Source organism: Gobius niger, assembly GCF_951799975.1.
Source record: "Gobius niger genome assembly, chromosome: 11".
Lineage (NCBI taxonomy): Eukaryota > Metazoa > Chordata > Actinopteri > Gobiiformes > Gobiidae > Gobius > Gobius niger.
In genome coordinates this window covers 1,157,061-1,183,472 of record NC_136862.1, presented here as the reverse complement: position 1 = coordinate 1,183,472, position 26,412 = coordinate 1,157,061, and the positions used below count along the sequence as shown (strand labels likewise).

The 26,412-nt window shown below is 43.6% G+C and overlaps 1 protein-coding gene across 2 annotated transcripts; it reads left to right on the top strand.

Moving 5' to 3' along the window:
• The first annotated feature begins 89 nt into the window (after window positions 1–89).
• Window positions 90–25,989, top strand: lrrc32 (leucine rich repeat containing 32). 2 transcript variants are annotated; one of them, XM_079566462.1, is made up of 6 exons: window positions 139–145; window positions 7,170–7,275; window positions 17,949–18,314; window positions 19,206–19,693; window positions 23,108–23,624; window positions 25,458–25,989. In XM_079566462.1, exons 2-6 carry the CDS (start codon window positions 7,180–7,182, stop codon window positions 25,971–25,973), a joined length of 1,983 nt encoding a protein of 660 aa, XP_079422588.1. In that variant the 5' UTR covers window positions 139–145; window positions 7,170–7,179; the 3' UTR covers window positions 25,974–25,989. The 2 variants fall into 2 exon arrangements, with proteins under 2 accessions (XP_079422589.1, XP_079422588.1); XM_079566463.1 differs by lacking the exon at window positions 7,170–7,275 and having other exon boundaries at window positions 90–145.
• The last annotated feature ends 423 nt before the right edge of the window (window positions 25,990–26,412 follow it).

The window sequence follows — 26,412 nt, the reverse complement described above, 5'->3', positions numbered from 1 at the left end:
GAGCTGCTGCTGCCGCGAGGACAGGCGGCGCGAGGACACCGGGCACACACCGGGCACGGGACACACACCGGGCACACACCGGGCACACACCGGGCACGGGCTGCAGCGCGCACGGCCGGACTCACGCGCTCCGGACTCCGCTCAGGTCAGTCTAAACTTCACCTCATGTTTCCATTTGATCATGTGTGTGATTAAACCTGACGTAAAGTGACGTCACCTGACGCACTCGGAGACTTGTACCGCAGAGGTTCATCCACAGAGAACATCTGCCATGAAACCTTCACATGTGTCTGATCCTGGACTTTAAAGCTTCATGTGGTTAAAACTGAGCTGGAAATGAGTTAAGGCAAAACTGCTGGTTTCATATTATTATGTGTTTATACAAGTTGTGTTTGTTTAACCCCTTAACTCCCGCCTGAACCGAGCACATTTTCTCCAGTTTGGCTTTACCCCAATCCAAAAGCTTCTGGAAAAAAAGGTGTCAAAATAGCAACAAAACTGAGACGAAAACAATGATGGAAATGTGACAAAAAAGTGACGAAAAATGGATGAAAAAGAGGCAAAAATGTCACAAGAAATTGACAAAAATGGACAAAAATTTGGTTTAAAATTGACGAAAAAATATATGAAAAAAATGGACAAAAAATGGACAAAAAATGGACAAAAAATGACACAAAATGGACAAAAAAATGACAAAAAAGTTACAAAAATGAGTCGAACGCCCAACAAAAAAATGATGGAAAAAAAAGTGATGACGTGAGGAGAAAGCTCCCCTCGGTTCAGGCGGGAGTTAAGAGGTGAAATAACATTTAAAAGTATTTGTTTAATGTATTTGTAGTTTCTCTGTATAAAAGTGTCCCTGTCGTTCAGCACAGCTTTATGTGACTCAAGGCAAGTTTAACTGTAGAGCACAATTCATACACGAGGCCATTCAAAGCTTCACAGTTGCATAAATACAAGGAAACAAATAGAATCAATAAAAACATCAACAAAAAAATTAATCAATTACAGTAAGAGGCGAGAGTGCAGATAAAATACTTTCAGTCATATTCATTGGTAAAAAGAACTGTTTTCAGCCTGGATTTGAACATTGTCAGAGTCGAGGCCTGTCTCACATCCTCATGAGACTGTTCCAGATTTTAGCTTTAGCCTCACCGTGTTTAGTCCTGACTCTGGGAACCACCAGGAGGCCCCTCCCCTCCCTGAGATGGTTCATACGGCTGTAACATGTCAGAGATGGACTTTGTAAAGACTTGTACACGAGCAGAGCTGTTTTAAAGTCTCTGAGTGACAGGAAGCCAGTGCAGAGACCGGAGCACTGGACTAATATGGTCGTGTTTCCTGGTTCTGGTCAGGACTCGAGCAGCAGCGTTCTGGATGTTCTGCAGCTCTGACAGCTCGACTCACATTAGCTTTAGCACGTGTTAGCATGCGGAAACATTTACCTTTAAAATGAATTAAAACCTTTTATAATAAAAAGTTTTTCCAGTATTTACATTGGCCGTACCTCCTGACACAGGTTCATGTCCACAGAGTCATTTCCATTAGAAGGAAGTGCGTTTTAAAGCAAGAAATATACAATCTTCTTCTTCTTCATTATTATTATTGAATCATTTTCCTCCATTTTCCCCCATTTTCCTCCATTTTCCTCCATTTTCCTCCATTTTCTCCAATTTTTTCCTTCATTTTCCTCCATTTTCTCCCATTTTTTCCTCCATTTTCCCCCATTTTCCTCCATTTTGCTCCATTTTCCTCCATTTTCCCCCATTTTTTCCTTCATTTTCCTCCATTTTCCCTCATTTTCCTCCATTTTCCTCCATTTTCCCTCATTTTCCTCCATTTTCCCTCATTTTCCTCCATTTTCCTCCATTTTCCTCCATTTTCCTTCATTTTCCTTCATTTTCCCTCATTTTCTTCCATTTTCCTCCATTTTCCTCCATTTTCCTTCATTTTCCTCCATTTTCCTCAATTTCCCCCCATTTTTTCCTTCATTTTCCCCCATTTTCCTCCAGTTCCTTCAAGGCCGTTTTGGAGCCTCCTGTGATGAAGTGAGATCTTTATGAGACAGAGTTTAATCTCGTGTCTGTGTAATAAAGATCTTCTTCTTCTTGTCCTCACAAAGAAAAAGTAACAACAATTTGAGAACAGAAAGTAAATGTAGAGGCGGAGGAGACGTTTCTGTTTCATGTGGAGAATCCAGCTGTGACCCTGGACCTCGTTACCGCGGAGACGGAGCGACACGTGAGACGTTCAGGCTCTGAATCCCTGTGTTTAGTCTCATAAAGGATCATCAGTGATGTTCTCCATAAACATGACCTTCTGAATCCTCCTCCATTACATCCAGCTCAGCTTCAGCGACGCCTTCAGAGGAGCCGAGGAACGCTGAGAGCAGATGTTTGAGCTGCAGATGTTTGAGCTGGAGGTGTTTGAGCTGCAGGTGTTTGAGCTGCAGGTGTTTGAGCTGCAGATGTTTGAGCTGCAGATGTTTGAGCTGCAGATGTTTGAGCTGCAGATGTTTGAGCTGCAGATGTTTGAGCTGCAGATGTTTGAGCTGCAGGTGTTTGAGCTGCAGATGTTTGAGCTGCAGGTGTTTGAGCTGCAGGTGTTTGAGCTGCAGATGTTTGAGCTGCAGATGTTTGAGCTGCAGATGTTTGAGCTGCAGATGTTTGAGCTGCAGATGTTTGAGCTGCAGATGTTTGAGCTGCAGGTGTTTGAGCTGCAGATGTTTGAGCTGCAGATGTTTGAGCTGCAGATGTTTGAGCTGCAGATGTTTGAGCTGCAGGTGTTTGAGCTGCAGATGTTTGAGCTGCAGATGTTTGAGCTGCAGATGTTTGAGCTGCAGATGTTTGAGCTGCAGGTGTTTGAGCTGCAGGTGTTTGAGCTGCAGGTGTTTGAGCTGCAGGTGTTTGAGCTGCAGGTGTTTGAGCTGCAGGTGTTTGAGCTGCAGGTGTTTGAGCTGCAGGTGTTTGAGCTGCAGATGTTTGAGCTGCAGATGTTTGAGCTGCAGGTGTTTGAGCTGCAGGTGTTTGAGCTGCAGGTGTTTGAGCTGCAGATGTTTGAGCTGCAGGTGTTTGAGCTGCAGGTGTTTGAGCTGCAGGTGTTTGAGCTGCAGGTGTTTGAGCTGCAGGTGTTTGAGCTGCAGGTGTTTGAGCTGCAGATGTTTGAGCTGCAGGTGTTTGAGCTGCAGGTGTTTGAGCTGCAGGTGTTTGAGCTGCAGGTGTTTGAGCTGCAGATGTTTGAGCTGCAGATGTTTGAGCTGCAGGTGTTTGAGCTGCAGATGTTTGAGCTGCAGGTGTTTGAGCTGCAGGTGTTTGAGCTGCAGGTGTTTGAGCTGCAGGTGTTTGAGCTGCAGGTGTTTGAGCTGCAGATGTTTGAGCTGCAGATGTTTGAGCTACAGATGTTTGAGCTGCAGATGTTTGAGCTGCAGGTTCTTCATGACGTTCATGATCAGATCTTTATGGACTCTAAAGGAGGAGACTTCATCTGATATTTGGACATTCTAGAAGCTTCTGGGATCTGTAGAGTTTCTCTCTTTAAATCCGAGTTTTGATGGTTTGTTTTTCCAAGGACAGGATTTAAGGCAGACTCACTTTGTTTCACCAAATATTTAGGATTTTTCTCTTTATTTTTTTTTCAATATAGTCAAAAACATTCCCAGTATTTCCCCCATTTTCCCCCATTTTCCTCCATTTTCCTCCATTTTCCCCCCATTTTCCCCCATTTTCCTCCATTTTCCTCCATTTTCCTCCATTTTCCTCAATTTTCTCCCATTTTTTCCTCCATTTCCCCCCATTTTCCTCCATTTTCCCCCATTTTCCTCCATTTTCCTCCATTTCCCTCCATTTTCCCCCATTTTCCCCATTTTCCCCCATTTCCCTCCATTTTCCCCCATTTTCCTCCATTTTCCTCCATTTTCCCCCATTTTCCTCCATTTTCCTCCATTTTCCTCCATTTTCCTCCATTTTCCTCCATTTTCCCCCATTTTCCTCCATTTTCCCCCATTTTCCTCCATTTTCCTTCATTTTCCCCCATTTTCCTCCATTTTCCTCCATTTTCCTCCATTTTCCCCCATTTTCCTCCATTTTCCTTCATTTTCCCCCATTTCCCTCCATTTCCCCCCATTTTCCTCCATTTTCCTCCATTTTCCCCCATTTTCCCCCATTTTCCTCCATTTTCCTCCATTTTCCCCCATTTTCCCCCATTTTCCTCCATTTTCCTCCATTTTCCCCCATTTTCCTCCATTTTCCTCCATTTTCCCCCATTTTCCCCCATTTTCCTCCATTTTCCTCCATTTTCCCCCATTTTCCCCCATTTTCCTCCATTTTCCTCCATTTTCCTCCATTTTCCTCCATTTTCCCCCATTTTCCTCCATTTTCCTCCATTTTCCTTCATTTTCCCCCATTTTCCTCCATTTTTCCTCCATTTTCCCCCATTTTCCTCCATTTTCCCCCATTTTTTCCTCCATTTTCCTCCATTTTCCTCCATTTTCCCCCATTTTTTCCTCCATTTTCCTCCATTTTCCCCCATTTTTTCCTCCATTTTCCTCCATTTTCCTCCATTTTCCCCCATTTTTTCCTCCATTTTCCTCCATTTTCCTCCATTTTCCTCCATTTTCCCCCATTTTCCTCCTTTTTCCTCCATTTTCCTCCATTTTCCCCAATTTTCCTCCATTTTCCCCCATTTTTTCCTCCATTTTCCTCCATTTTCCTCCATGTTCCCCAATTTTCCTCCATTTTCCCCCATTTTTTCCTCCATTTTCCTCCATTATCCTCCATTTTCCCCAATTTTCCTCCATTTTCCTCCATTTTCCCCCATTTTCCTCCATTTTCCTTCATTTTCCTCCATTTTCCTCCATTTTCCTTCATTTTCCTCCATTTTCCCCCATTTTTCCTTCATTTCCCCCATTTCCCCCATTTTCCCCCATTTTCCTCCATTTTCCCCCATTTTCCTCCATTTTCCCCCATTTTTTCCTCCATTTTCCTCCATTTTCCTCCATTTTCCTCCATTTTCCCCCATTTTCCTCCATTTTCCTCCATTTTCCTCCATTTTCCCCCATTTTCCTCCATTTTCCCCCATTTTTTCCTCCATTTTCCTCCATTTTCCTCCATTTTCCTCCATTTTCCCCCATTTTCCCCCATTTTCCTCCATTTTCCCCCATTTTCCTCCATTTTCCTCCGTTTTCTCCCATTTTCCTCCATTTTCTTCCATTTTTTCCTTCATTTTCCCCCATTTTCCTCAATTTCCCTCCATTTTCCTCCGCTTCTTCCACAATGTTTAATCTATTTTTTCTTATCTTGGCTAATTCGTTGTTGCCACATTTTCTCGAAAACGACTCCCGTGAGTCACAGCCCGACCCTGGAGAGGAACCGGATAAAGACATGGACCACAGATACCAGAACGTAGCAGAACGTAGCGGAACGCAGCAGAACGTAGCAGAACGTAGCAGAACGTAGCAGAACGTAGCAGAACGTAGCAGAACGTAGCAGAACGTAGCAGAACGTAGCAGAACGCAGCAGAACGTAGCGTCTCCAGCCCTGAATAGTAAAGTTCAGAGCCGGGTCTGTGAGTGTGAGCTGTTGTTCTGTGTTTCTTCAGTCCAGACAGTGACGGATTAAACTGCGGCGTTTCCCAAACTCCCAAATCCCACGGGAGCGTCCAAGCATCCCAGGAATTCATCTGAGAGACTCTGTGTAAACAAACACCCGAGGAACATGAGGGGGAACATGAGGAGGTCAGGATCAGGTCAGGGTCAGGTCAGGGTCAGGGTCGTACACAGACCCTGAGACGAGCTCCGATCATCACAGGAAAACACAAAACAAAGTGCCTCAAACCTGCGGCTCGTGTAAATCTGTTCCTTCACAGAGTGGACTCACATGATCAGGGACACGTTTACGCTGTGGAGCTTCACACTGTGGATCATGGACCATAATAAAGTCACAGAGTGGACTCACATGATCAGAGACACGTTTACGCTGTGGAGCTTCACACTGTGGATCATGGCCTGACATGTGTGAACATCAGAGTCATGTGACCATAATAAAGTCACAGAGGAGACTCGGAGCTGTATGTCAGAGTCTGCTCCAGGGAACAACAGAGAATCTGAACCTGTGACTGAAGCCCCTTTGTGTCAGGAATAGTTTCCACTTCCTGCTCGGCCTCGTCACCTGCTCCACACTTCCTGTCTGCGTCCGGTCCACTTCCTGTCTCCTGTGTCCGGACTCTGAGGACGAGGTCAGGAAGTGGACCTCACCTTCAGCTTCTACTCTTACAGTAACTCTGCAGATGTTTGTCCTCGTCGTTCTGAACCTCGTCTGCACTTTCTGAAGCCTTTACGACCTGGTCATGTGACCTGAGAGACTCTGGACGTCAAGAGCCGAGACTCAAGAGCCGAGACTCAGGAGCCGAGACTCAGGAGCCGAGACTCAGGAGCCGAGACTCAGGAGCCGTGACTCCAGCGGAGTCTGAGACTGTTGGAAACCAAAACCAGAACGATACTTTTTCAAAACCAGGACTAAAATATGAACCATAATGTTGATTAATGTTGATTATCATACGGCTCTTCACAGCGTAAGCAGAAGCTCCGTTGATTTGAATGGGATTTCCCAACGTTCTCCCGGTCATTATTTCCTGATAAAGTTCCTCTGAGTTGGTGTTTTCATATCACTCCGCACGTACGTAGTAGCGACACTATCTGTCCCGTCACTGAGAGAGAAGTCGGGGAATCGTGAGTCTGACTTTCAACTTACCCAGAGATTCACCACCTCCTCCACCTGCGCCTTCAGCTAAGTAGCTAGGCTAGCTGCTAGCCTTGCTGCTTCTAGCCTAGCCAAACGTTGCCGAGCAACGCGCAAACTTTTGGGAACTATTTGTCGCAGAAGTCATTAAATAAACCTTTCGACCTTCATGAAAGTGTACGAAGTTTATGTTGTGTGTTCAGTTGCAAATGGCCGAATAATAATCGGATAATGTATAGAACGCTGGTCATTATCGGGAAAATAAGGTTCGCCCTGTCGGTGCTTATTTTCCCGATAATGACCAGCGTTCTATACATTTTCCCTTACTTAATGTTGATTAATGTTGATGTTGATTATTGTTGATCATTGTCGATTATTGACGATTATTAAACCGATGTTTTTCCTCCTGATGAGTTTGTGATGTTTGTTCCGCAGCAGCAGAACCATGTCCCGCCTCCTCCTCCTCCTCTTCTTCTGTGGACTGACTGAGTCTCGACCGCCGACACCTCAGGCCACGCCCCTGGCCCCGCCCTGCGCTGTGGTGAGTTCACAGACGTTCAAATGAACTCATTACGGAAACGAGATTTGAAACTCTTCCCTTTGTTCTTTTATAGACGTTAATCTGTATTTCCTATTTCTCTCCAGTCCCTCCATCTTGTTTATCTTTCTTTACCTGATGCAGTTCCTTTATCCCCCCCCCTCGTTCCTCTGCCTCGTGTTGAAGCAGTTCCTTGACCCCCCCCCCCCTCTCGGCCTCTGCATTCCTGTCCCGCTGGTGTTTATACATCTGGCCTGAGTTTATTTGATGTGTTGCCCGCGGCGACGAGGCCCCGGCTAATGCAGCAGGTATTCCCGCTCATCGTCTGTTTAGAGCTGTTTATTAGTGAGAGCTGCAGACTCGGCCACAGGTTCGTCTCCTCGCTCCGCTCTTCAACAGCAGTTTAATCAGTGACTAAAGTGACTGAGCCTCAGACGTTACACTGGACTGAAAGCTGTGGTGAAATCATGACTTTGACTCATTTTGCTGCGTGAGTTCATCAGAAATGATTCTCCAAAAGTCCGTCAGTGACCGGTCAGTTCAGGAAGTTAGAGTTTATTCAAGGTTAGTGCTAGATGTTCTGCTCCGGAGGGACAGTCTGCTGCGAAAACGTGAGATATCATGACACAAATAAAGGTTAGGGCCAGGGAAATGGTTATAACCTCTTAACTCCCGCCTGAACCGAGAGGATCTTTTTCCTCACGTCATCACATTTTTTTTCCAACATTTTTTTGTAACTTTTTTGTCATTTTTTATCACATTTTTGTAATTTTTTTGTCACATTTTGTCACATTTTTTTTTATCACATCTTTGTCATTTTTTCGTCAATTTTTAATCAATTTTTTGTCACATTTTTGTCATTTTTTCGTCAAATTTTTGTTACATTTTTTGTCGGTTTTTTTAATCACATTTTGTCATTTTTTTCGTCAATTTTTTATCATTTTTGTATTTTTTCTTTATCATTTTTGTATTTCTTTTAAATCATTTTTTGTAATTTTTTTGTGGCATTTTTGTCATTTTTTCGTCAATTTAATGTCAATTTCTTGTGACATTTTTGTGACATTTTTGCCACTTTTTCATCAATTTTTCGTCACTTTTTTCTCACATTTCCATCATTGTTTTCGTCTCAGTTTTGTTGCTATTTTCACACCTTTTTCCCAGAAGCTTTTGGATTGGGGTAAAGCCAAACTGGAGAAACTGTGCTCGGTTCAGGCGGGAGTTAAGGGGTTAGCTTTAAGGATTAGAATTATTTGTATTTCTAGACGAACCAACTCATAGATCTATACAAAATCACAGCAGACGTCCCTCCGGAGCAGACGATCTAGCACTAACCTTTATTCAAATCCTAATCAAGATCCGTCCATGTCCTGTTAAGGCGAGACTCTGCAGGTGAACAGGGAAAAACATAAATGTAGAGACGTCAGTTTGAAGCTTCTGCTGAACATCACAGATAGAAATATGAGAAAAACATGTATTGCATTTTTTCTGTCATTTTATGTTTTCTCATAAAAATAAGGCATTTTGAGCATTAAAATGGCCAAAACTGCCTATATTTTGGGAAATCAAAATGATGAATTGATCCAGATTAAATGGTTTTATTTTATTGACATATCAGTGACTAAGATTTTTTCAGAGGGATTTGGGATATTTTGTTCATCAGTGAAAAAATCTGTAAAAACTCAAATCCCGCCTGTTTTTTTGGTTTCAAAGCTGAATAAATCAGGCTAGGAATTAGTTATTAAAAAATCCCTCTGAAAAAACCTTCAGAATGTTGTTGTGTCTCAGCCTGTAAAGTGTGGAGTCTGTGGGAGCTTCTATAAGGGCTCAGGCTCTGCCCGAGTGCGGCTTCTCTCATTCAGAGAAAACCAGCCCTGAAGTTTTGTAGCGAGTGCGCATGCTCGGCCCGTTCTTCCACTTTTCCGCTCCAGCGTCTCGTAGGAGGAAAAACACCATATTTGGGTGAAAGCGTCATCACGGGGCCCCTTAGCAGGACACGTGGATGTCAAATCTGTCAATATTTAGGAATGAAAACCCGCGCCTTTGTTTGTGTCCCGTTTTGGTTCTTTCTCATTTCCTCTTTGACATGTTTTCCTTACATCACTCTGTCGTCGTGTTATTTTACACGACGTGAGGAGAAGCTCCACTGACTTGAGTGGGATTTTCTAACGTTCTAATTCTGAAGAAACACTGAGCGCTGCCAATGACGGAGTTTGTGCTAATGCAGGGTGTTTCATATCAGTCCAGTAGAGGGCGCTGTCTGTCCCTGAGAGACGTCGGGGAATCACTCCTGTTAACGAGAGTCTGACTTTCAACTTACCCAGAGACTCACCACCATTCCTCCAACTGCACCAGCTAAGGAGCTAGTCTAGCTGCTACTAGCCTAGCTGCTACTAGCCTAGCTGCTACTAGCCTAGCTGCTACTAGCCTAGCTGCTACTAGCCTAGCCACACTGCCTGGAACCAAAACAAACGTCTCCAAGTAGGGCACAAACTTTTGGGAACTATTTGTCGCGGAAATCCTAAAATAAACCTTTGGGCTTCACAAAGTGTGTGTCGTGTGTGTTGTGTGTGTGTTGTGTGTGTCGTGTGTGTTGTGTTGTGTGTGTGTTGTGTGTGTCGTGTGTGTTGTGTGTGTTGTGTGTGTGTGTAGTGTGTGTATGATCAGTTTGTAATCATGTACAGAACGCTGGTCATTATGGGGAAAACAAGGTCGTCCTGTCGGGGCTGATTGTCCCGATAATGACCAGCGTTCTGTACGTTATTACTCACTTATGTCGCTCTTTTTCCTCTTTTTCACTTTTGGATTTGGGTAAAGCCAACCTGGAGAAAGTGCTCAGTTCGTTTAAACTCTTTCCTCATATTTATGTCAGTTTCTGCAGCAGAACTTTCCCTCTGACGTCTCTGTATTTATTTATTTCCTGTCGCTTTAAACATTAAACAAACCTCCTGATACTTTAACAAAGTAACCCAAGTATTTACTGAAATATTTACTGAAGAATTTACTAAAGTATTTACCGCAGTATTTACTAAAGTATTTACTAAAGTATTTACCGAAGTATTTACTGAAGTATTTAGTGGTTGTGTCCGTTTCCCCGGAGCTTCACCGAGTCTATTCTTAGCTTTTTGCACTTCCTGTTTTGTTTATGGCGGACGAGGAAAGTGTGTGACGTGGTGAACAGCTGAAAGGGCTGCTTTAAAGGTCACAAAAACCCCGCCATGAACACGGATAGGTCACGCCATGAACACGGACACGTCACGCCATGAACACGGACACGTCACAGAAGAACCGTGTTTATATTTATTATTTATATTTATTTTTAGTATTTATATTTATTATTTATATTTATTTTTTATATATAAATAAGAAACACGGACACGTCACAGAAGAACCGCCATAAACACGGACACATCATCCATTTTGAATTGATCTTAAAGCTCCTCCATTTCCACCTGAGGACCCGGACTTTGGTGTGGTTACGGCCCCTCCTTGTTGTATGTTTTTGTCAGTGTGGCCTAAACCTGTTGTCTCCATGTACATATTGCTGCTGTGGTCCTGAACTGCGATTGGTGGAGCGCATTGGGGCCCTGGCTGCTGATTGGGGGAGCAGTTCTACACCTGGAGAGCTCGTTGAAGCCACCTGTGCCAGCCACTCCTATAAAAGGACTCCACCGTAGCTCATTCAGGGCTGCTGGTCCTTGTGACCAGTACGCCATTTATATTTGCTTTTGTATTTATTTTTGTATTTTATTTTATTTTATTTATTTGAAAAAGAGGGACAATACATATTAATGAACATTGTAAACAATGTAAATATGCCAGATTATAGCCTTAGGCTAATTTCCATCTGCAAACCCCCTGGCAGGTTGATGTTACACACGAGTTAGTATAAACATACAGAGACACGATATACAGACTATATGCAGACTATATACAGACTATATACAGGCTATATACAGACTATATACAGGCTATATACAGACTATATGCAGACTATATACAGGCTATATACAGACTATATACAGACTATATACAGACTATATACAGGCTATATACAGACTATATACAGACTATATACAGACTATATACAGACTATATACAGGCTATATACAGACTATATACAGGCTATATACAGGCTATATACAGGCTATATACAGACTATATACAGGCTATATACAGACTATATACAGACTATATACAGACTATATACAGACTATATACAGGCTATATACAGGCTATATACAGACTATATACAGGCTATATACAGACTATATACAGGCTATATACAGACTATATACAGGCTATATACAGGCTATATACAGGCTATATACAGACTATATACAGGCTATATACAGACTATATACAGACTATATACAGACTATATACAGACTATATACAGACTATATACAGGCTATATACAGACTATATACAGGCTATATACAGACTATATACAGGCTATATACAGGCTATATACAGGCTATATACAGACTATATACAGGCTATATACAGACTATATACAGACTATATACAGGCTATATACAGACTATATACAGACTATATACAGACTATATGCAGACTATATACAGGCTATATACAGGCTATATACAGACTATATACAGACTATATACAGGCTATATACAGGCTATATACAGACTATATACAGGCTATATACAGACTATATACAGACTATATACAGACTATATACAGGCTATATACAGGCTATATACAGACTATATACAGACTATATGCAGGCTATATACAGACTATATACAGACTATATACAGACTATATACAGGCTATATACAGACTATATACAGACTATATGCAGACTATATACAGGCTATATACAGACTATATACAGACTATATACAGACTATATGCAGACTATATACAGACTATATACAGGCTATATACAGACTATATACAGACTATATACAGACTATATACAGACTATATACAGACTATATGCAGACTATATGCAGACTATATACAGACTATATACAGACTATATACAGACTATATACAGACTATATACAGACTATATACAGACTATATACAGACTATATACAGACTATATACAGACTATATACAGACTATATACAGACTATATGCAGACTATATACAGACTATATACAGGCTATATACAGACTATATACAGACTATATACAGACTATATGCAGACTATATACAGGCTATATACAGACTATATACAGACTATATACAGACAGGAGTGAGAACAGTGATCACATCATGTTAAAACAAACAACAATAACAAGAGTGGACAGAGGAGAATATAGAAAATAGTAAATGCATCGACTGTATTGCACAAACCTCAATAATGCACATGCCCTGACAGACCTGATATTGCACTGACCCATATTGCACCATTCTTTATTACACTGACCCGCATTACACTGACCCCTATTGCCCAACCCATTTTATCTGACTCTTATTGCACAACCCGTATTACACTGATAATTGTACCTCTTTTTTTTATAATGCACTAAACGTGATCACATGTTTGTGTGCTCCTCAGCCACACTTTTAAATGACTCCTGAATGTGGGGAGACTCGTGCTTTCCCTCACTGACAGTGGAAAACTATTCCAGAAGCTCAGTCCCTGATGTGACAGGACGTCCTGGGAAAAGGAGCTCCACTTAAATGCACATTCACGATCACCTCGAGACCCCGCAGCACTGCTAGACGTCTGTTTAATAAAATCACTCAATGGTGGAGGCGCCAGATCATGTATAACCTTATAGATTAGACAGGCTGATTTAAATCATTTGAAATTAGAAAAGTTTAAAAATTTATATTTATCTCAAATTTGACAATGGTGGTTTGACGAAGGTTTCTTGTCTAATATTTTCAATGCTCTTTTGTAGCATACTTCGATTGGCCCAATAGCAGCATGACTTGTACAGGACCAGCTTGTTATGCAGGACTCAATATGAGCCAGTATCACAGAGTGCAGGAATGTAATCGCTGCTGTATCCGTTAATGATGTGCGGATATGTCTAAAGTTCCGTATATTAACATTTACAGTTTTCACTACTTTTTTAACGTGTTTTTTTGAAGGATAGTTTTGAGTCTATTAGCACTCCCAGATACTTAAATTCCTCAACATTAGTTAATTCTTGTCCATCCAGGCAAACTTTTACTGCGGCCACAGTTGTTTTAGGTTTACTAAAAAACATTGATACAGTCTTTTTCACATTAAGGCATAGGCATGAATCATTCAGCCATTTTTGTAGTTCTTTTAAGGCTAATGAAAGCTGATGGGCTGCATCATTTGTGTCTGTGTTCCTTCGTGTCTGTCATGACTTTGTTTTCCAGGAACACTCGTTTAGTTTGTGTCTCATTTTGTTTGTCACTCGTTTTGTTATTCAGGCCTTTTGTGACAAGTTGTGGGAGACACTCGTAAGTTTTGTCTAGTTGGTTTTGTGCACTTGTTTTAGTAACTTTGTTTTGGTTAACCTTTTGTAAATAGCCTTTTGGTTGTTATTTATGTCCCTCAGTTGTTCATTTTACCTTTTACACTCCTTTTATTAAATTACAACTTTATTTTACCATTTGACATCTTGGTTTTTGTTACGTCCTTAACTAGCAGAGCCGGGTCGTAACAGTGTGGTTTAGTTTTGGGCCTGACTTGGTCTTGAGTTCTGGAGGAGATGGAGTTTAGAGTCCGGTTTCTCCCAGACCTTCAGGCTGAGGCTCAGAGCAACACCTGGTCCTGATTACAGTTAATCAGTCAAACATTCGGCCCAATGAGGGAGAGTGTGATTACGAAACGCCGAGGAGAGAGAGACGAGGAGACACGAGGAGAGTCTGAGGAGAGTCTGAGGAGAGTCTGAGGAGAGACTGAGGAGAGTCTGAGTCTGAGGAGAGTCTGAGTCTGAGGAGAGTCTGAGTCTGAGGAGAGTCTGAGGAGAGACTGAGGAGAGACTGAGGAGAGTCTGAGTCTGAGGAGAGTCTGAGTCTGAGGAGAGTCTGAGTCTGAGGAGAGTCTGAGTCTGAGGAGAGTCTGAGTCTGAGGAGAGTCTGAGGAGAGTCTGAGGAGAGTCTGAGGAGAGTCTGAGTCTGAGGAGAGTCTGAGGAGAGTCTGAGTCTGAGGAGAGTCTGAGGAGAGTCTGAGTCTGAGGAGAGTCTGAGTCTGAGGAGAGTCTGAGTCTGAGGAGAGTCTGAGTCTGAGGAGAGTCTGAGGAGAGACTGAGGAGAGACTGAGGAGAGTCTGAGTCTGAGGAGAGTCTGAGGAGAGTCTGAGTCTGAGGAGAGTCTGAGTCTGAGGAGAGTCTGAGTCTGAGGAGAGTCTGAGTCTGAGGAGAGTCTGAGTCTGAGGAGAGTCTGAGGAGAGTCTGAGGAGAGTCTGAGGAGAGTCTGAGTCTGAGGAGAGTCTGAGGAGAGTCTGAGTCTGAGGAGAGTCTGAGTCTGAGGAGAGTCTGAGTCTGAGGAGAGTCTGAGGAGAGACTGAGGAGAGACTGAGGAGAGTCTGAGTCTGAGGAGAGTCTGAGGAGAGTCTGAGTCTGAGGAGAGTCTGAGTCTGAGGAGAGTCTGAGTCTGAGGAGAGTCTGAGTCTGAGGAGAGTCTGAGTCTGAGGAGAGTCTGAGGAGAGTCTGAGGAGAGTCTGAGGAGAGTCTGAGTCTGAGGAGAGTCTGAGGAGAGTCTGAGTCTGAGGAGAGTCTGAGTCTGAGGAGAGTCTGAGTCTGAGGAGAGTCTGAGTCTGAGGAGAGTCTGAGGAGAGTCTGAGTCTGAGGAGAGTCTGAGTCTGAGGAGAGTCTGAGGAGAGTCTGAGGAGAGTCTGAGGAGAGTCTGAGACTGAGGAGAGTCTGAGGAGAGTCTGAGGAGAGTCTGAGGAGAGACTGAGGAGAGTCTGAGTCTGAGGAGAGTCTGAGGAGAGTCTGAGGAGAGACTGAGGAGAGACTGAGGAGAGTCTGAGGAGAGTCTGAGGAGAGACTGAGGAGAGTCTGAGGAGAGTCTGAGTCTGAGGAGAGTCTGAGTCTGAGGAGAGTCTGAGTCTGAGGAGAGTCTGAGGAGAGACTGAGGAGAGTCTGAGTCTGAGGAGAGTCTGAGTCTGAGGAGAGTCTGAGGAGAGACTGAGGAGAGTCTGAGTCTGAGGAGAGTCTGAGTCTGAGGAGAGTCTGAGTCTGAGGAGAGTCTGAGTCTGAGGAGAGTCTGAGGAGAGTCTGAGACTGAGGAGAGACTGAGGAGAGTCTGAGTCTGAGGAGAGTCTGAGGAGAGTCTGAGTCTGAGGAGAGTCTGAGTCTGAGGAGAGTCTGAGTCTGAGGAGAGTCTGAGTCTGAGGAGAGTCTGAGTCTGAGGAGAGTCTGAGTCTGAGGAGAGTCTGAGTCTGAGGAGAGTCTGAGTCTGAGGAGAGTCTGAGTCTGAGGAGAGTCTGAGGAGAGTCTGAGGAGAGTCTGAGTCTGAGGAGAGTCTGAGGAGAGTCTGAGTCTGAGGAGAGTCTGAGTCTGAGGAGAGTCTGAGTCTGAGGAGAGTCTGAGTCTGAGGAGAGTCTGAGGAGAGTCTGAGTCTGAGGAGAGTCTGAGTCTGAGGAGAGTCTGAGTCTGAGGAGAGTCTGAGGAGAGTCTGAGGAGAGTCTGAGGAGAGTCTGAGACTGAGGAGAGTCTGAGGAGAGTCTGAGTCTGAGGAGAGTCTGAGTCTGAGGAGAGTCTGAGTCTGAGGAGAGTCTGAGTCTGAGGAGAGTCTGAGTCTGAGGAGAGTCTGAGTCTGAGGAGAGTCTGAGTCTGAGGAGAGTCTGAGGAGAGACTGAGGAGAGACTGAGGAGAGTCTGAGTCTGAGGAGAGTCTGAGGAGAGTCTGAGTCTGAGGAGAGTCTGAGTCTGAGGAGAGTCTGAGTCTGAGGAGAGTCTGAGTCTGAGGAGAGTCTGAGTCTGAGGAGAGTCTGAGGAGAGTCTGAGGAGAGTCTGAGGAGAGTCTGAGTCTGAGGAGAGTCTGAGGAGAGTCTGAGTCTGAGGAGAGTCTGAGTCTGAGGAGAGTCTGAGTCTGAGGAGAGTCTGAGTCTGAGGAGAGTCTGAGGAGAGTCTGAGGAGAGTCTGAGGAGAGTCTGAGACTGAGGAGAGTCTGAGGAGAGTCTGAGGAGAGTCTGAGGAGAGACTGAGGAGAGACTGAGGAGAGTCTGAGTCTGAGGAGAGTCTGAGGAGAGTCTGAGGAGAGACTGAGGAGAGACTGAGGAGAGTCTGAGGAGAGTCTGAGGAGAGACTGAGGAGAGTCTGAGGAGAGTCTGAGTCTGAGGAGAGTCTGAGGAGAGTCTGAGTCTGAGGAGAGTCTGAGGAGAGTCTGAGGAGAGTCTGAGGAGAGTCTGAGGAGAGTCTGAGGAGAGTCTGAGGAGAGACTGAGGAGAGTCTGAGTCTGAGGAGAGTCTGAGGAGAGACTGAGGAGAGACTGAGGAGAGTCTGAGTCTGAGGAGAGTCTGAGTCTGAGGAGAGTCTGAGGAGAGTCTGAGGAGAGTCTGAGGAGAGTCTGAGGAGAGTCTGAGGAGAGACTGAGGAGAGACTGAGGAGAGTCTGAGGAGAGTCTGAGTCTGAGGAGAGTCTGAGGAGAGCCGAGGAGAGAGGAGAGTGGAGGAGAGCCGGGCGCTCAGTGATTCACCTCCACATCAGAGAGTCTGAGTCAGGACGATGACGAGTCTGGGCCTCACACGTTCTCCTGAGCTCCTGCTGGACCAGAGTCAGACCACGTTCCTGTTGGTGAAGCTAATCGAGCTTTGGCCGAACAAACGGTGGTAAAAATAACGACCTCTGAGAATCCTCGTTAAGAATAATCATCGTGGTGGAATTCACTGGTTTGTTTTACGATGTTTGTTTAGTGGGATTCGCTCCAGAATTGGAACTGGACTGTTCCAAATGTGCAGGAGTGGTGATAAATAATGAAGATAAATAATAATAAAGATGAATAATAAATATAAATAATAAATATAGATACTAAATACAAATAATAAAGATAAATAATAAATATTAGTGGGAAAAAATTGACTAAAAAAGTAGAGAAAAATTAAGGAAAAACTGTAAAAATGAGGAAAATGAAGGAAGACTTGGTAAACAATGGAGGGAAAGAAAAGGAAAATGTGGAAAGTGTTTTTTCTTTTGTCGTTAAAGGAAGGAAGACACGGATGTGGGAAATTCAGTGGAAGGAAAAGGAATAAATGATGTTTTATGGTTCTAAATGTTCAACACTCGACTAATGAAACCAAACACTTCCTCTGTTAGACGTGTCTTTGTACGATCGTGTTCTCCTGTGTTAACCTTGTGTTCTCCTGTGTTCTCCTGACTTAACCTTGTGTTCTCCCGTGTTCTCCGGTGCTCCAGGTGCAGATGGAGGTGTCCTGCAGTGACCGGGCTCTCCACAGCGTTCTCCAGTGTTCTCCTGTGTTCCCCTGAGTTAACCTTGTGTTCTCCAGTGTTCTCCTCTGTTCTCCTGTCTTAACCTTGTGTTCTCCTGTCTTAACCTTGTGTTCTCCTGTGTTCTCCTGTGTTCCCCTGAGTTAACCTTGTGTTCTCCTGTTCTCCTGTGTTCTCCTGTCTTAACCTTGTGTTCTCCTGTTCTCCGGTGCTCCAGGTGCAGATGGAGGTGTCCTGCAGTGACCGGGCTCTCCACAGTGTTCTCCTGTTTTCCCCTGTCTTAACCTTGTGTTCTCCTGTTCTCCTGTTCTCCGGTGTTCTCCAGGTGCAGATGGAGGTGTCCTGCAGTGACCGGGCTCTCCACAGCGCCCCCTCAGACCTGCCCCGGGGGATCCGCTCGCTGGACCTGTCCCGTAACCAGCTGCAGAACCTGAGCCAGGAGACGCTGGCCTTCCACACCGACCTGCACCTCCTGAACCTCCACAACAACAGGATCCACTTCATCCAGCCCGGCCTGTTCTCCGACATGCCCCGCCTCAAGGTCCTGGACCTGTCCCGCAACCGCCTGAGCGCCCTGGCCGTGCACACGGCGCCGCTCGGGCCCCTGGGGGCCGTCGAGTCCCTGGACCTGTCGGGGAACGGGCTCTACACCGGGATGAGCGACGTGTTCCTGCACGACTCGCCGCAGCTGGTACGGAGCAAACGGGGGGGGAGTGGGGGGGGAAAAATGGAAACATTTGGGGGGAAATTTTGGGGAAAAAGTGGGAAAAAATGGGGAAGAAGTGAAAAAATTTGGGGAAAAAGTTTTTTTTTTAAAGGTAAAAAGTGGGGGGGAAATGGGGGAAAAAATTGGGAAAATTGTAAAAATTTAGGGGGGAAATTTTGGGAAAAAAGTGGGAAAAATTGGGGAATAAAGTGAAAAATTTTGGAAAAAAATTTGGGAAGAAATTTGGAAAAAATTGAAAAGAAAAATGGTAAAAATTGGGGAATAAAGTGAAAAAAAAATGGGGAAAAAGTTACAAAAAATGGTAAAAAATTGTGGGAAAAATTGGGGGGGGAAGTAAAAAAAAAGTTGGGGAATTAAGTGGAAAAAAATGGAAAAAATTTGGGGAGAAAAAGAAAAAAAATTGGGGAAAAAGTGAAAAAAAAAGGGTAAAAAGTTGGGAAAATTTGAGGAAAAAATGGGAAAATTGAGGAGAAAAGTAAAAAAAAAAAGTTGAGGAAAAAAGTGTAAAAAAAAAGTTGGGGGGAAAGTGGGCAAAATTGGAACGATTTTGGAAAACAAGTGAAAAAAAGGTAAAAATTGGGGGAAAAGTGGGAAAAAATGGAAAGATTTTGGGAAAAAAAGGTAAAAATTGGTAAAAATTTGGGGAAAAAAGTGGGAAAAAATTGGGAAAATTGGGAGAAAAGTAAAAAAAGTGGAAAAAATTGGGGAAAAAGTGAATAAAAATGGTAAAAGTGGAAAAAAAAAGGGAAAATTGGGGAAAATTTTGTGAAAACAGTGTAGAAAGAAGTGGACAGTGATGTGACATGATAAGAATCAAGGGGTCACTCTATCATTGATAAATGGTGTCATGAACAGGTCAACCTCTCTCTGAGCGGGAACAGCATCACCAAGATCTCCGGCGACGCCTTCCGAGGAGCCGCGTCTCTCCGGAAGGTCGACCTCCACAATAACGTGGTGATGGAGATCGAGGCCGGCGCCTTCGACTCGCTCCTCCACCTCTCGGACCTCGACCTGTCCAAGAACTCCATCAACTGCATCACGAACTTCGACCTGCGCAGCCTCCGCACGCTCAACCTCAGCCAGAACAGCCTGGAGGTGTTCCAGAGCTCCTCCCCCTCCGACCAGGTGTCCGAGCTGCTGAGCCTGGACCTGAGCCAGAACAAGCTCCCGCTGCTGCCGCTCATCCCCAGGAAGAACCGGCTGGAGCGCCTGGACGTGTCTCGCAACCACATCCAGAGCGTCAACGTGACGGCCAGCTACAGCGGCCAGATGTTCTTCTTCTGCACCTGCCTGGCCCCGCCTCCCAGCGTCAGCAAGCATCACACCTGCTTCCACCACCTCAGGTCTGTGGGTCAGTCCAGGGTTTAGAAACTTTGGAAAAAAAAAAAGTAAATTTCAAAACTGGAAAAAATGGTGGAAAAATGTGGTGGAAATGTAGGAGTAATGGTTCATAATGGAGGGAAAGATTTTTTTTGTTTTCTTTTTGTTTATTTGGTCAGGACGGTACATGTTAACCTCTTAACTCCCGCCTGAACTGAGAGGATCTTTTTCCTCACGTCATCAGATTTTTTTTCCAGCATTTTTTTGTTGGGTATTCAACTCATTTTTGTAACATTTTTTTTGTAATTTTTGTCACATTTTTGTCCTTTTTTCATCATTTTTTTCATCAATTTTTTCGTAAATTTTTTATCACATTTTTTTGTCAAATTTTTATCAATTTTTTGACATTTTTGTGTTGTTTTGTGTCACTTTTTTTCATTTTTTATCACATTTTTTCATCATTTTTTATCAAATTTTTTCGTCATTTTTTATTAAATTTTTTATCACATTTTTTGTCATTTTATGTCAATTTTTCGTCCATTTTTTTTTCTTTTTTTGTCAAATTTTTATCATTTTTTTTTTTTCATTTTTTCGTCTATTATACATTTTTCAGCATTTTTTTGTTATTTTTTCGTCCATTTTTTTTCACTTTTTCATTTTTTCATCATTTTTTATCAAATTTTTTTCATTTTTTTTGTAATTTTTTTTGTCACATTTTTATCAAATTTTTGTCATTTTTTGTCAATTTTTTTATTGAATTTTTGTCTTTTTTTTGTTATTTTTTGTCACTTTTTTGTCATTTTTTCGTCACTTTTTTGTTAATGTTTTATCACATTTTTTGTCATTTTTTTTGTTATTTTTTGCCATTTCTTTTAAATTTTTTCGGAAATTTTTTGTCACATTTCCATCATTGTTTTCGTCTCAGTTTTGTTGCTATTTTCTCAGCTTTTTTCCAGAAGCTTTTGGATTGGGGTAAAGCCAGACTGCTCGGTTCAGGTGGGAGTTAAGGGGTTAATGAACATGGGTCTCATGCATGTAAACGAGCCTCGTAGCCTTGGACTCATTTCCATCCGTCGTCCCCCATGCTCACTCTCAAACACTCTCATTCACCCTGGCCTATTGTACATGTTTTTGGAACTCAAGAAGCGTTTAGATTTGGGTAATAGTCTAGTACTTTTGTGGTTCCGGAATGTTCGAGGTTGGCAACCTTGTTTTTATGTTAATATAAGATGTTGGGAACATATTTCATGAATATGCCAATCACGTGTCGCCTTTGTTTGTTTTTTAGTGAAGAAATAAGAAGAGAATGTTTACCAAAAAGTCGCACCTTAAATCATGCACTGTCTGTCAGATAAAATGAAATATCTGCAAGATTAAACAAGATTTTCTCATGAAATTTACACTGTATGTGTAGTTTGACATGATGTCACGTCACAGGAAATGTTTGCTTTATAGGTTTAAAATTAAACTAATTATGTCAGTTTACTCATAGTGGAAACAAGATGGCCGCTGTAACTGAACTGGCTGATACTCAGTTCAATTGTTGTATCTTCAGAATTATGCCAGATTTTCTGAAATAATTTACACTGTATAGAGCTTATATCAACCTAATGCAGTATGCAACATTTCATCTGCATTGGTTACTGCATAAATAAATTACTTGACATTTAATGGGTGAATGTTAACTGAAATGGCTCATTTTCATCATGTACTGTTGTCACATAAAATGAAATATCTTCAATTTAAAATACGATTTTCTCATGAAATTGGCATAGTGCGTGTGGTTTGATGTGATTCTATCAACTCTCAGGACATTTCAGCCTTACAGGTTTGAAAATCAACAAAATATGTGAGTTTCATCAGTTGAAGAAACAAGATGGCCGCCGTAACTGAAACGACTGCTATTCAGTAAAAATGTAATATCTTCAAAAATATACCAGATTTTCAGATCAAAATCTTACAGTATATAATAAAAAACAAACGAAGGCGATACGTGATTGGCATCTTCATGAAATATGTTCCCAACATCTTATATTAACATAAAAACAAGGTTGCCCTGAACATTCCGGAACAACTAAAGTGTTAATGGAGTCTTTTTCAGATTTTTTTACTAGACTATAAAGCCGAACTGTGCTGGGTTCAGAGGTGAATGACTTTTAGGAGTAGGATGACCTTTTGTCCCATTGGTGAAAGTGTTGTTGGACCTGCCGTGCTGTGGTTCAAACAGGAACATCACCACAGTGAGATCAATAAAGGATTATTATTAAAATCCACTCAAAAGGAAACAGCGTTTAGTTTCCAGGTCCTCAGGGCCGGACTGGCCACATGTCCGTTCTGGAAGAGCACAGAAGGGTCACTGGCTCTCGGGCCACCGGTCTGGCCTCTCACTTTACCCTCACCCCCGGGCGTGACCGAGCTTTACCCAAATCTTAACCTCTTAACTCCCGCCTGAGCCGAGAGGATCTTTTTCCTCACGTCAACCGATTTTTTTTTCCCATCGTTTTTTTGTTGGATATTCAACTCATTTTTGTCATTTTTTTATTGTCAATTTTTGGTAATTTTTTTGTCAAGTTTTTAACACATTTTTGTCTTTTTTTTTGTTCCATTTAGTCACATTTCTGTCATTTTTTCACCTTTTTTTTTTTCAATTTTTTGTCTTTTTTTTGGTCATTTTTTGTCACATTTCTGTCTTTTTTTCATCTTTTTTTTTTTTTGTCTTTTTTTTGTCAAATTTTTATCATTTTTTTTTCTTTTTTTCGTTCCATTTTGTCACATTTTTGTCATTTTATGTCATTTTTTTTGTCCAATTTTTGTCTTTTTTCCATCCATTTTTCGTCAGTTTCTTGTGACTTTTTTCCACTTTTTCATCAGTTTTTCGTCACTTTTTTGTCACATTTCCATCATTGTTTTCGTCTCAGTTTTGTTGCTATTTTCTCACCTTTTTTCCAGAAGCTTTTGGATTGGGGTAAAGCCAAACTGGAGAAAATGTGCTCGGTTCAGTGCTGGAAAAGCAACAAAAACGTGACAAAAACGTGACGACAAAGCAATGAAAAAAGTGATGAAAAGGCAACAAAAACATGACAAAAATGCAGCGACAACGTGACAAAAAGTTACCGTGACTTTTCTAGATTTTATCTTTCAAATGAGGCGTTACAGTGTTGCTCTCCAGTCAAGAAGCTTTTAGATTTGGGCAAAGCTGAAGAAAATGCTCTGGGTTAAGGCGGGGGGTCAGAGGTTCACATGTGTATTTGTGGAAGTGTCGCATTTACGCTGATTTGGGCCAGACTGACCAGAGTCCAGGGCTGGTTTCAGTCCCAGTCCGGCCCTGCTGGTCATTATGAACGTCACGACTGAAGCAGCGTTTAATTTTGAAAACGGGTCTTTGTTTTGCTGAAATGGTTCCTCAGTGACTCCAACTCGCCCCCCCTGATTTACAGGTTCCTGGACATGAGCTTCAACAACTTCCAGAGCCTCCCGGAGTGCCTGTTCCACACCATGCTGTCGCTGGAGGTCCTGAACGTCAGCAACAACTGCATCTCGTCCTTCTCCCTGTCCCGGGACCTCCTCCTCCCCGAAGTCCACACCCTGGACCTCAGCGAGAACGCCTTACAGACGTTCCAGGTCCACCCGGGGAGTCTGCAGTCGCTCCAGGAGCTTCACCTGAGCGGGAACAGCCTGGCCGTCCTGGACCCGCGGAGCTTCCAGAGCCTCCAGAACCTCCGACTGCTGCACCTCCAGCGCAACCACGTCCAGGTGTGTGGAGGCGAGTCCTCGTCCTCCTGCGCCGCCTTCCAGTCCCTCCCCAGCCTGGAGTTCCTCGACCTCTCGGAGAACCACCTGCTCAGGCTCCCGCCCAGGGCCTTCCAGAACACTCCGCTCCAACGCCTGGATCTGTCGGCCAACCCGGGCCTGGTCCTGCACCGGGACACCTTCTCCGGCCTGGAGGACTCTCTGGTGAGGATCTCCTTCTTCAAGATCCTCCACATGTAGAGGATCTCCTTCTTCAGGAAGATCCTCCACATGTAGAGGATCTCCTTCTTCAAGATCCTCCACATGTAGAGGATCTCCTTCTTCAGGATCCTCCACATGTAGAGGATCTCCTTCTTCATGATCCTCCACATGTAGAGGATCTCCTTCTTCAGGATCCTCCACATGTAGAGGATCTCCTTCTTCAGGATCCTCCACATGTAGAGGATCTCCTTCTTCATGATCCTCCACATGTAGAGGATCTCCTTCTTCAGGAAGATGCTCCACATGTAGAGGATCTCCTTCTTCATGAAGATCCTCCACATGTAGAGGATCTCCTTCTTCAGGAAGGTCCTCCACATGTAGAGGATCTCCTTCTTCATGATCCTCCACATGTAGAGGATCTCCTTCTTCAGGATCCTCCACATGTAGAGGATCTCCTTCTTCAGGATCCTCCACATGTAGAGGATCTCCTTCTTCATGATCCTCCACATGTAGAGGATCTCCTTCTTCAGGAAGATCCTCCACATGTAGAGGATCTCCTTCTTCATGAAGATCCTCCACATGTAGAGGATCATCTCGTCCTCTTCGCCTCCAATGGGGAAAAAACTGGAAAAAGCATTGGAAAAATTGGGGAAAAATTGGGGAAAAATTGGGGGGAAATTTTGGGAAAAAGTGGAAGAAAATGGAGGAAAAAATTGGGGGGGAAGTAAAATAAAAGGTACAAATTGGGGAGAAAAAGTGGAAAACGTTGGGGGGAAAATTTGGGGAAAAAAGTGTAAAAAAAAAATTGGAAAAAAGTGGAAAAAAAAATTGGAAAAAAGTGTTTTTTTTTTTGAAAAATGTGAAAAAAAATTGGAAAAAAGTGGAAAAAAATTGGGAAAAAGTGAAAAAAAAAAGGAAAAATTTGGGGGAAATTTGGGGGGGGAGTTAAAAAAAAGGTACAAATTGGGGAGAAAAAGTGGAAAAAATTGGGGGGGAAATTTGGGAAAAAAGTGGAAAATTTTTTTTGAAAAAAAGTGGGGAAAAATTTGGGCAAAAAGTGAAAAAAATTGGAAAAAATTTGGTGAGAAAGTGAAAAAATTGGGGGAAAATTTGGGGGGGGGAGTTAAAAAAAAAAGGTAAAAATTGGGGGGAAAAGGTGGAAAACATTGGGAAATAAAATAAAATAAAATAAGGATTTCAGGAAGAAAAATAAAAATGTAGAGAAAAACAGGCGATAATGAAGAGTATTTTTTTTACACTTTTGTCGTCTGTTCAAGACAATTATCTTTTTAAGCAACAAAGCAAAACACATTTTAATGGAGTTAATCACAGGTCTGTAAATCATGAATCGCAATTAATCACATTTTAATCGAAAAACTAAAATGTAGAAACCATTTTTTGTGCCTAAATGATTCAATAATTCGATGAAACATGAGTTCAACAAATGTGTTTCTTATTGTTCATCTGTAAAGTTCAAGTAAAGAGACAAAACGCATTTAAAGATATTTATCTTTAGTGTTTTAGGGACTGAAACTGTGGAGTTCATTAAACAGGAAAAATAAAGTCACATTTATGTAAAAGAAATAAAGCAAAAGGGCCATAAAACAGAGCCTTAGTTTTTAACCTGAGCCTCCAGGGCCCGAGTGAAGCGTCTCCGTCCCGCTGGGGGCGGGTGTGCGTCAGATAAACGGGCGTACCAGAAACATGCAAACAGAAAGGTTCCGGGTCGGGGGGGGGTTAGTTCTTGAGGAAGTCCAGAGTCAGTCCAGACCTCATCATGACATGTCCGTGCAGATGTGAGGTTCTGGAGGTTCTTCATCCTCTCCTCTGTCCCAGGTGCACCTGTTCCTGAAGGAGAACAACATCACGGAGCTGCACTCGGACCTGTCGGCTCTGACCAGCCTGAAGTCCGTGGATCTGTCCACGAACCAGCTGACCACGCTGCCCCCCTGGAGCCGCCCGTCGTCCCTGGAGTCTCTGAACCTGCAGAACAATAACCTGGTGACCCTGGAGCAGGGCACGGTGCTGGCCCTGGAGCGCTCGCTGAAGACCCTGTACGTGGGCGCCAACCCCCTGAGCTGCTGCTCCAACCTGGCCTTCCTGCAGCTGCTGCAGCGCTCGGCCGTGGTGGTGGCCGACCTGGAGGCCGTCACCTGCCTGTACCTGGAGGACTCTCCGCCCGTGAGCATCGAGAAGGTCACGCAGGAGATGTGTGAGGACCTCCACAACGGCAGCGTCAACGTGGTCCTGGCCGTCATGGCGGCGCTGGTGCTCGCCGTGGCCCTGGCGCTGCTCGTCAAGTGCTGCCAGGCCCGGAGGCGGCGGCGGAGGACGAGGAGCTACAGGGCATAACATCTGGACTGAGGACGAGGAGCTACAGGGCCTAACATCTGGGCTGAGGACGAGGAGCTACAGGGCCTAACATCTGGTCTGAGGACGAGGAGCTACAGGGCCTAACATGAGGACGAGGAGCTACAGGGCGTAACATCTGGACTGAGGACGAGGAGCTACAGGGCGTAACATCTGGGCTGAGGACGAGGAGCTACAGGGCGTAACATCTGGACTGAGGTCGAGGAGCTACAGGGCGTAACATCTGGACTGAGGTCGAGGAGCTACAGGGCGTAACATCTGGACTGAGGACGAGGAGCTACAGGGCCTAACATCTGGTCTGAGGACGAGGAGCTACAGGGCCTAACATGAGGACGAGGAGCTACAGGGCGTAACATCTGGACTGAGGTCGAGGAGCTACAGGGCGTAACATCTGGACTGAGGACGAGGAGCTACAGGGCGT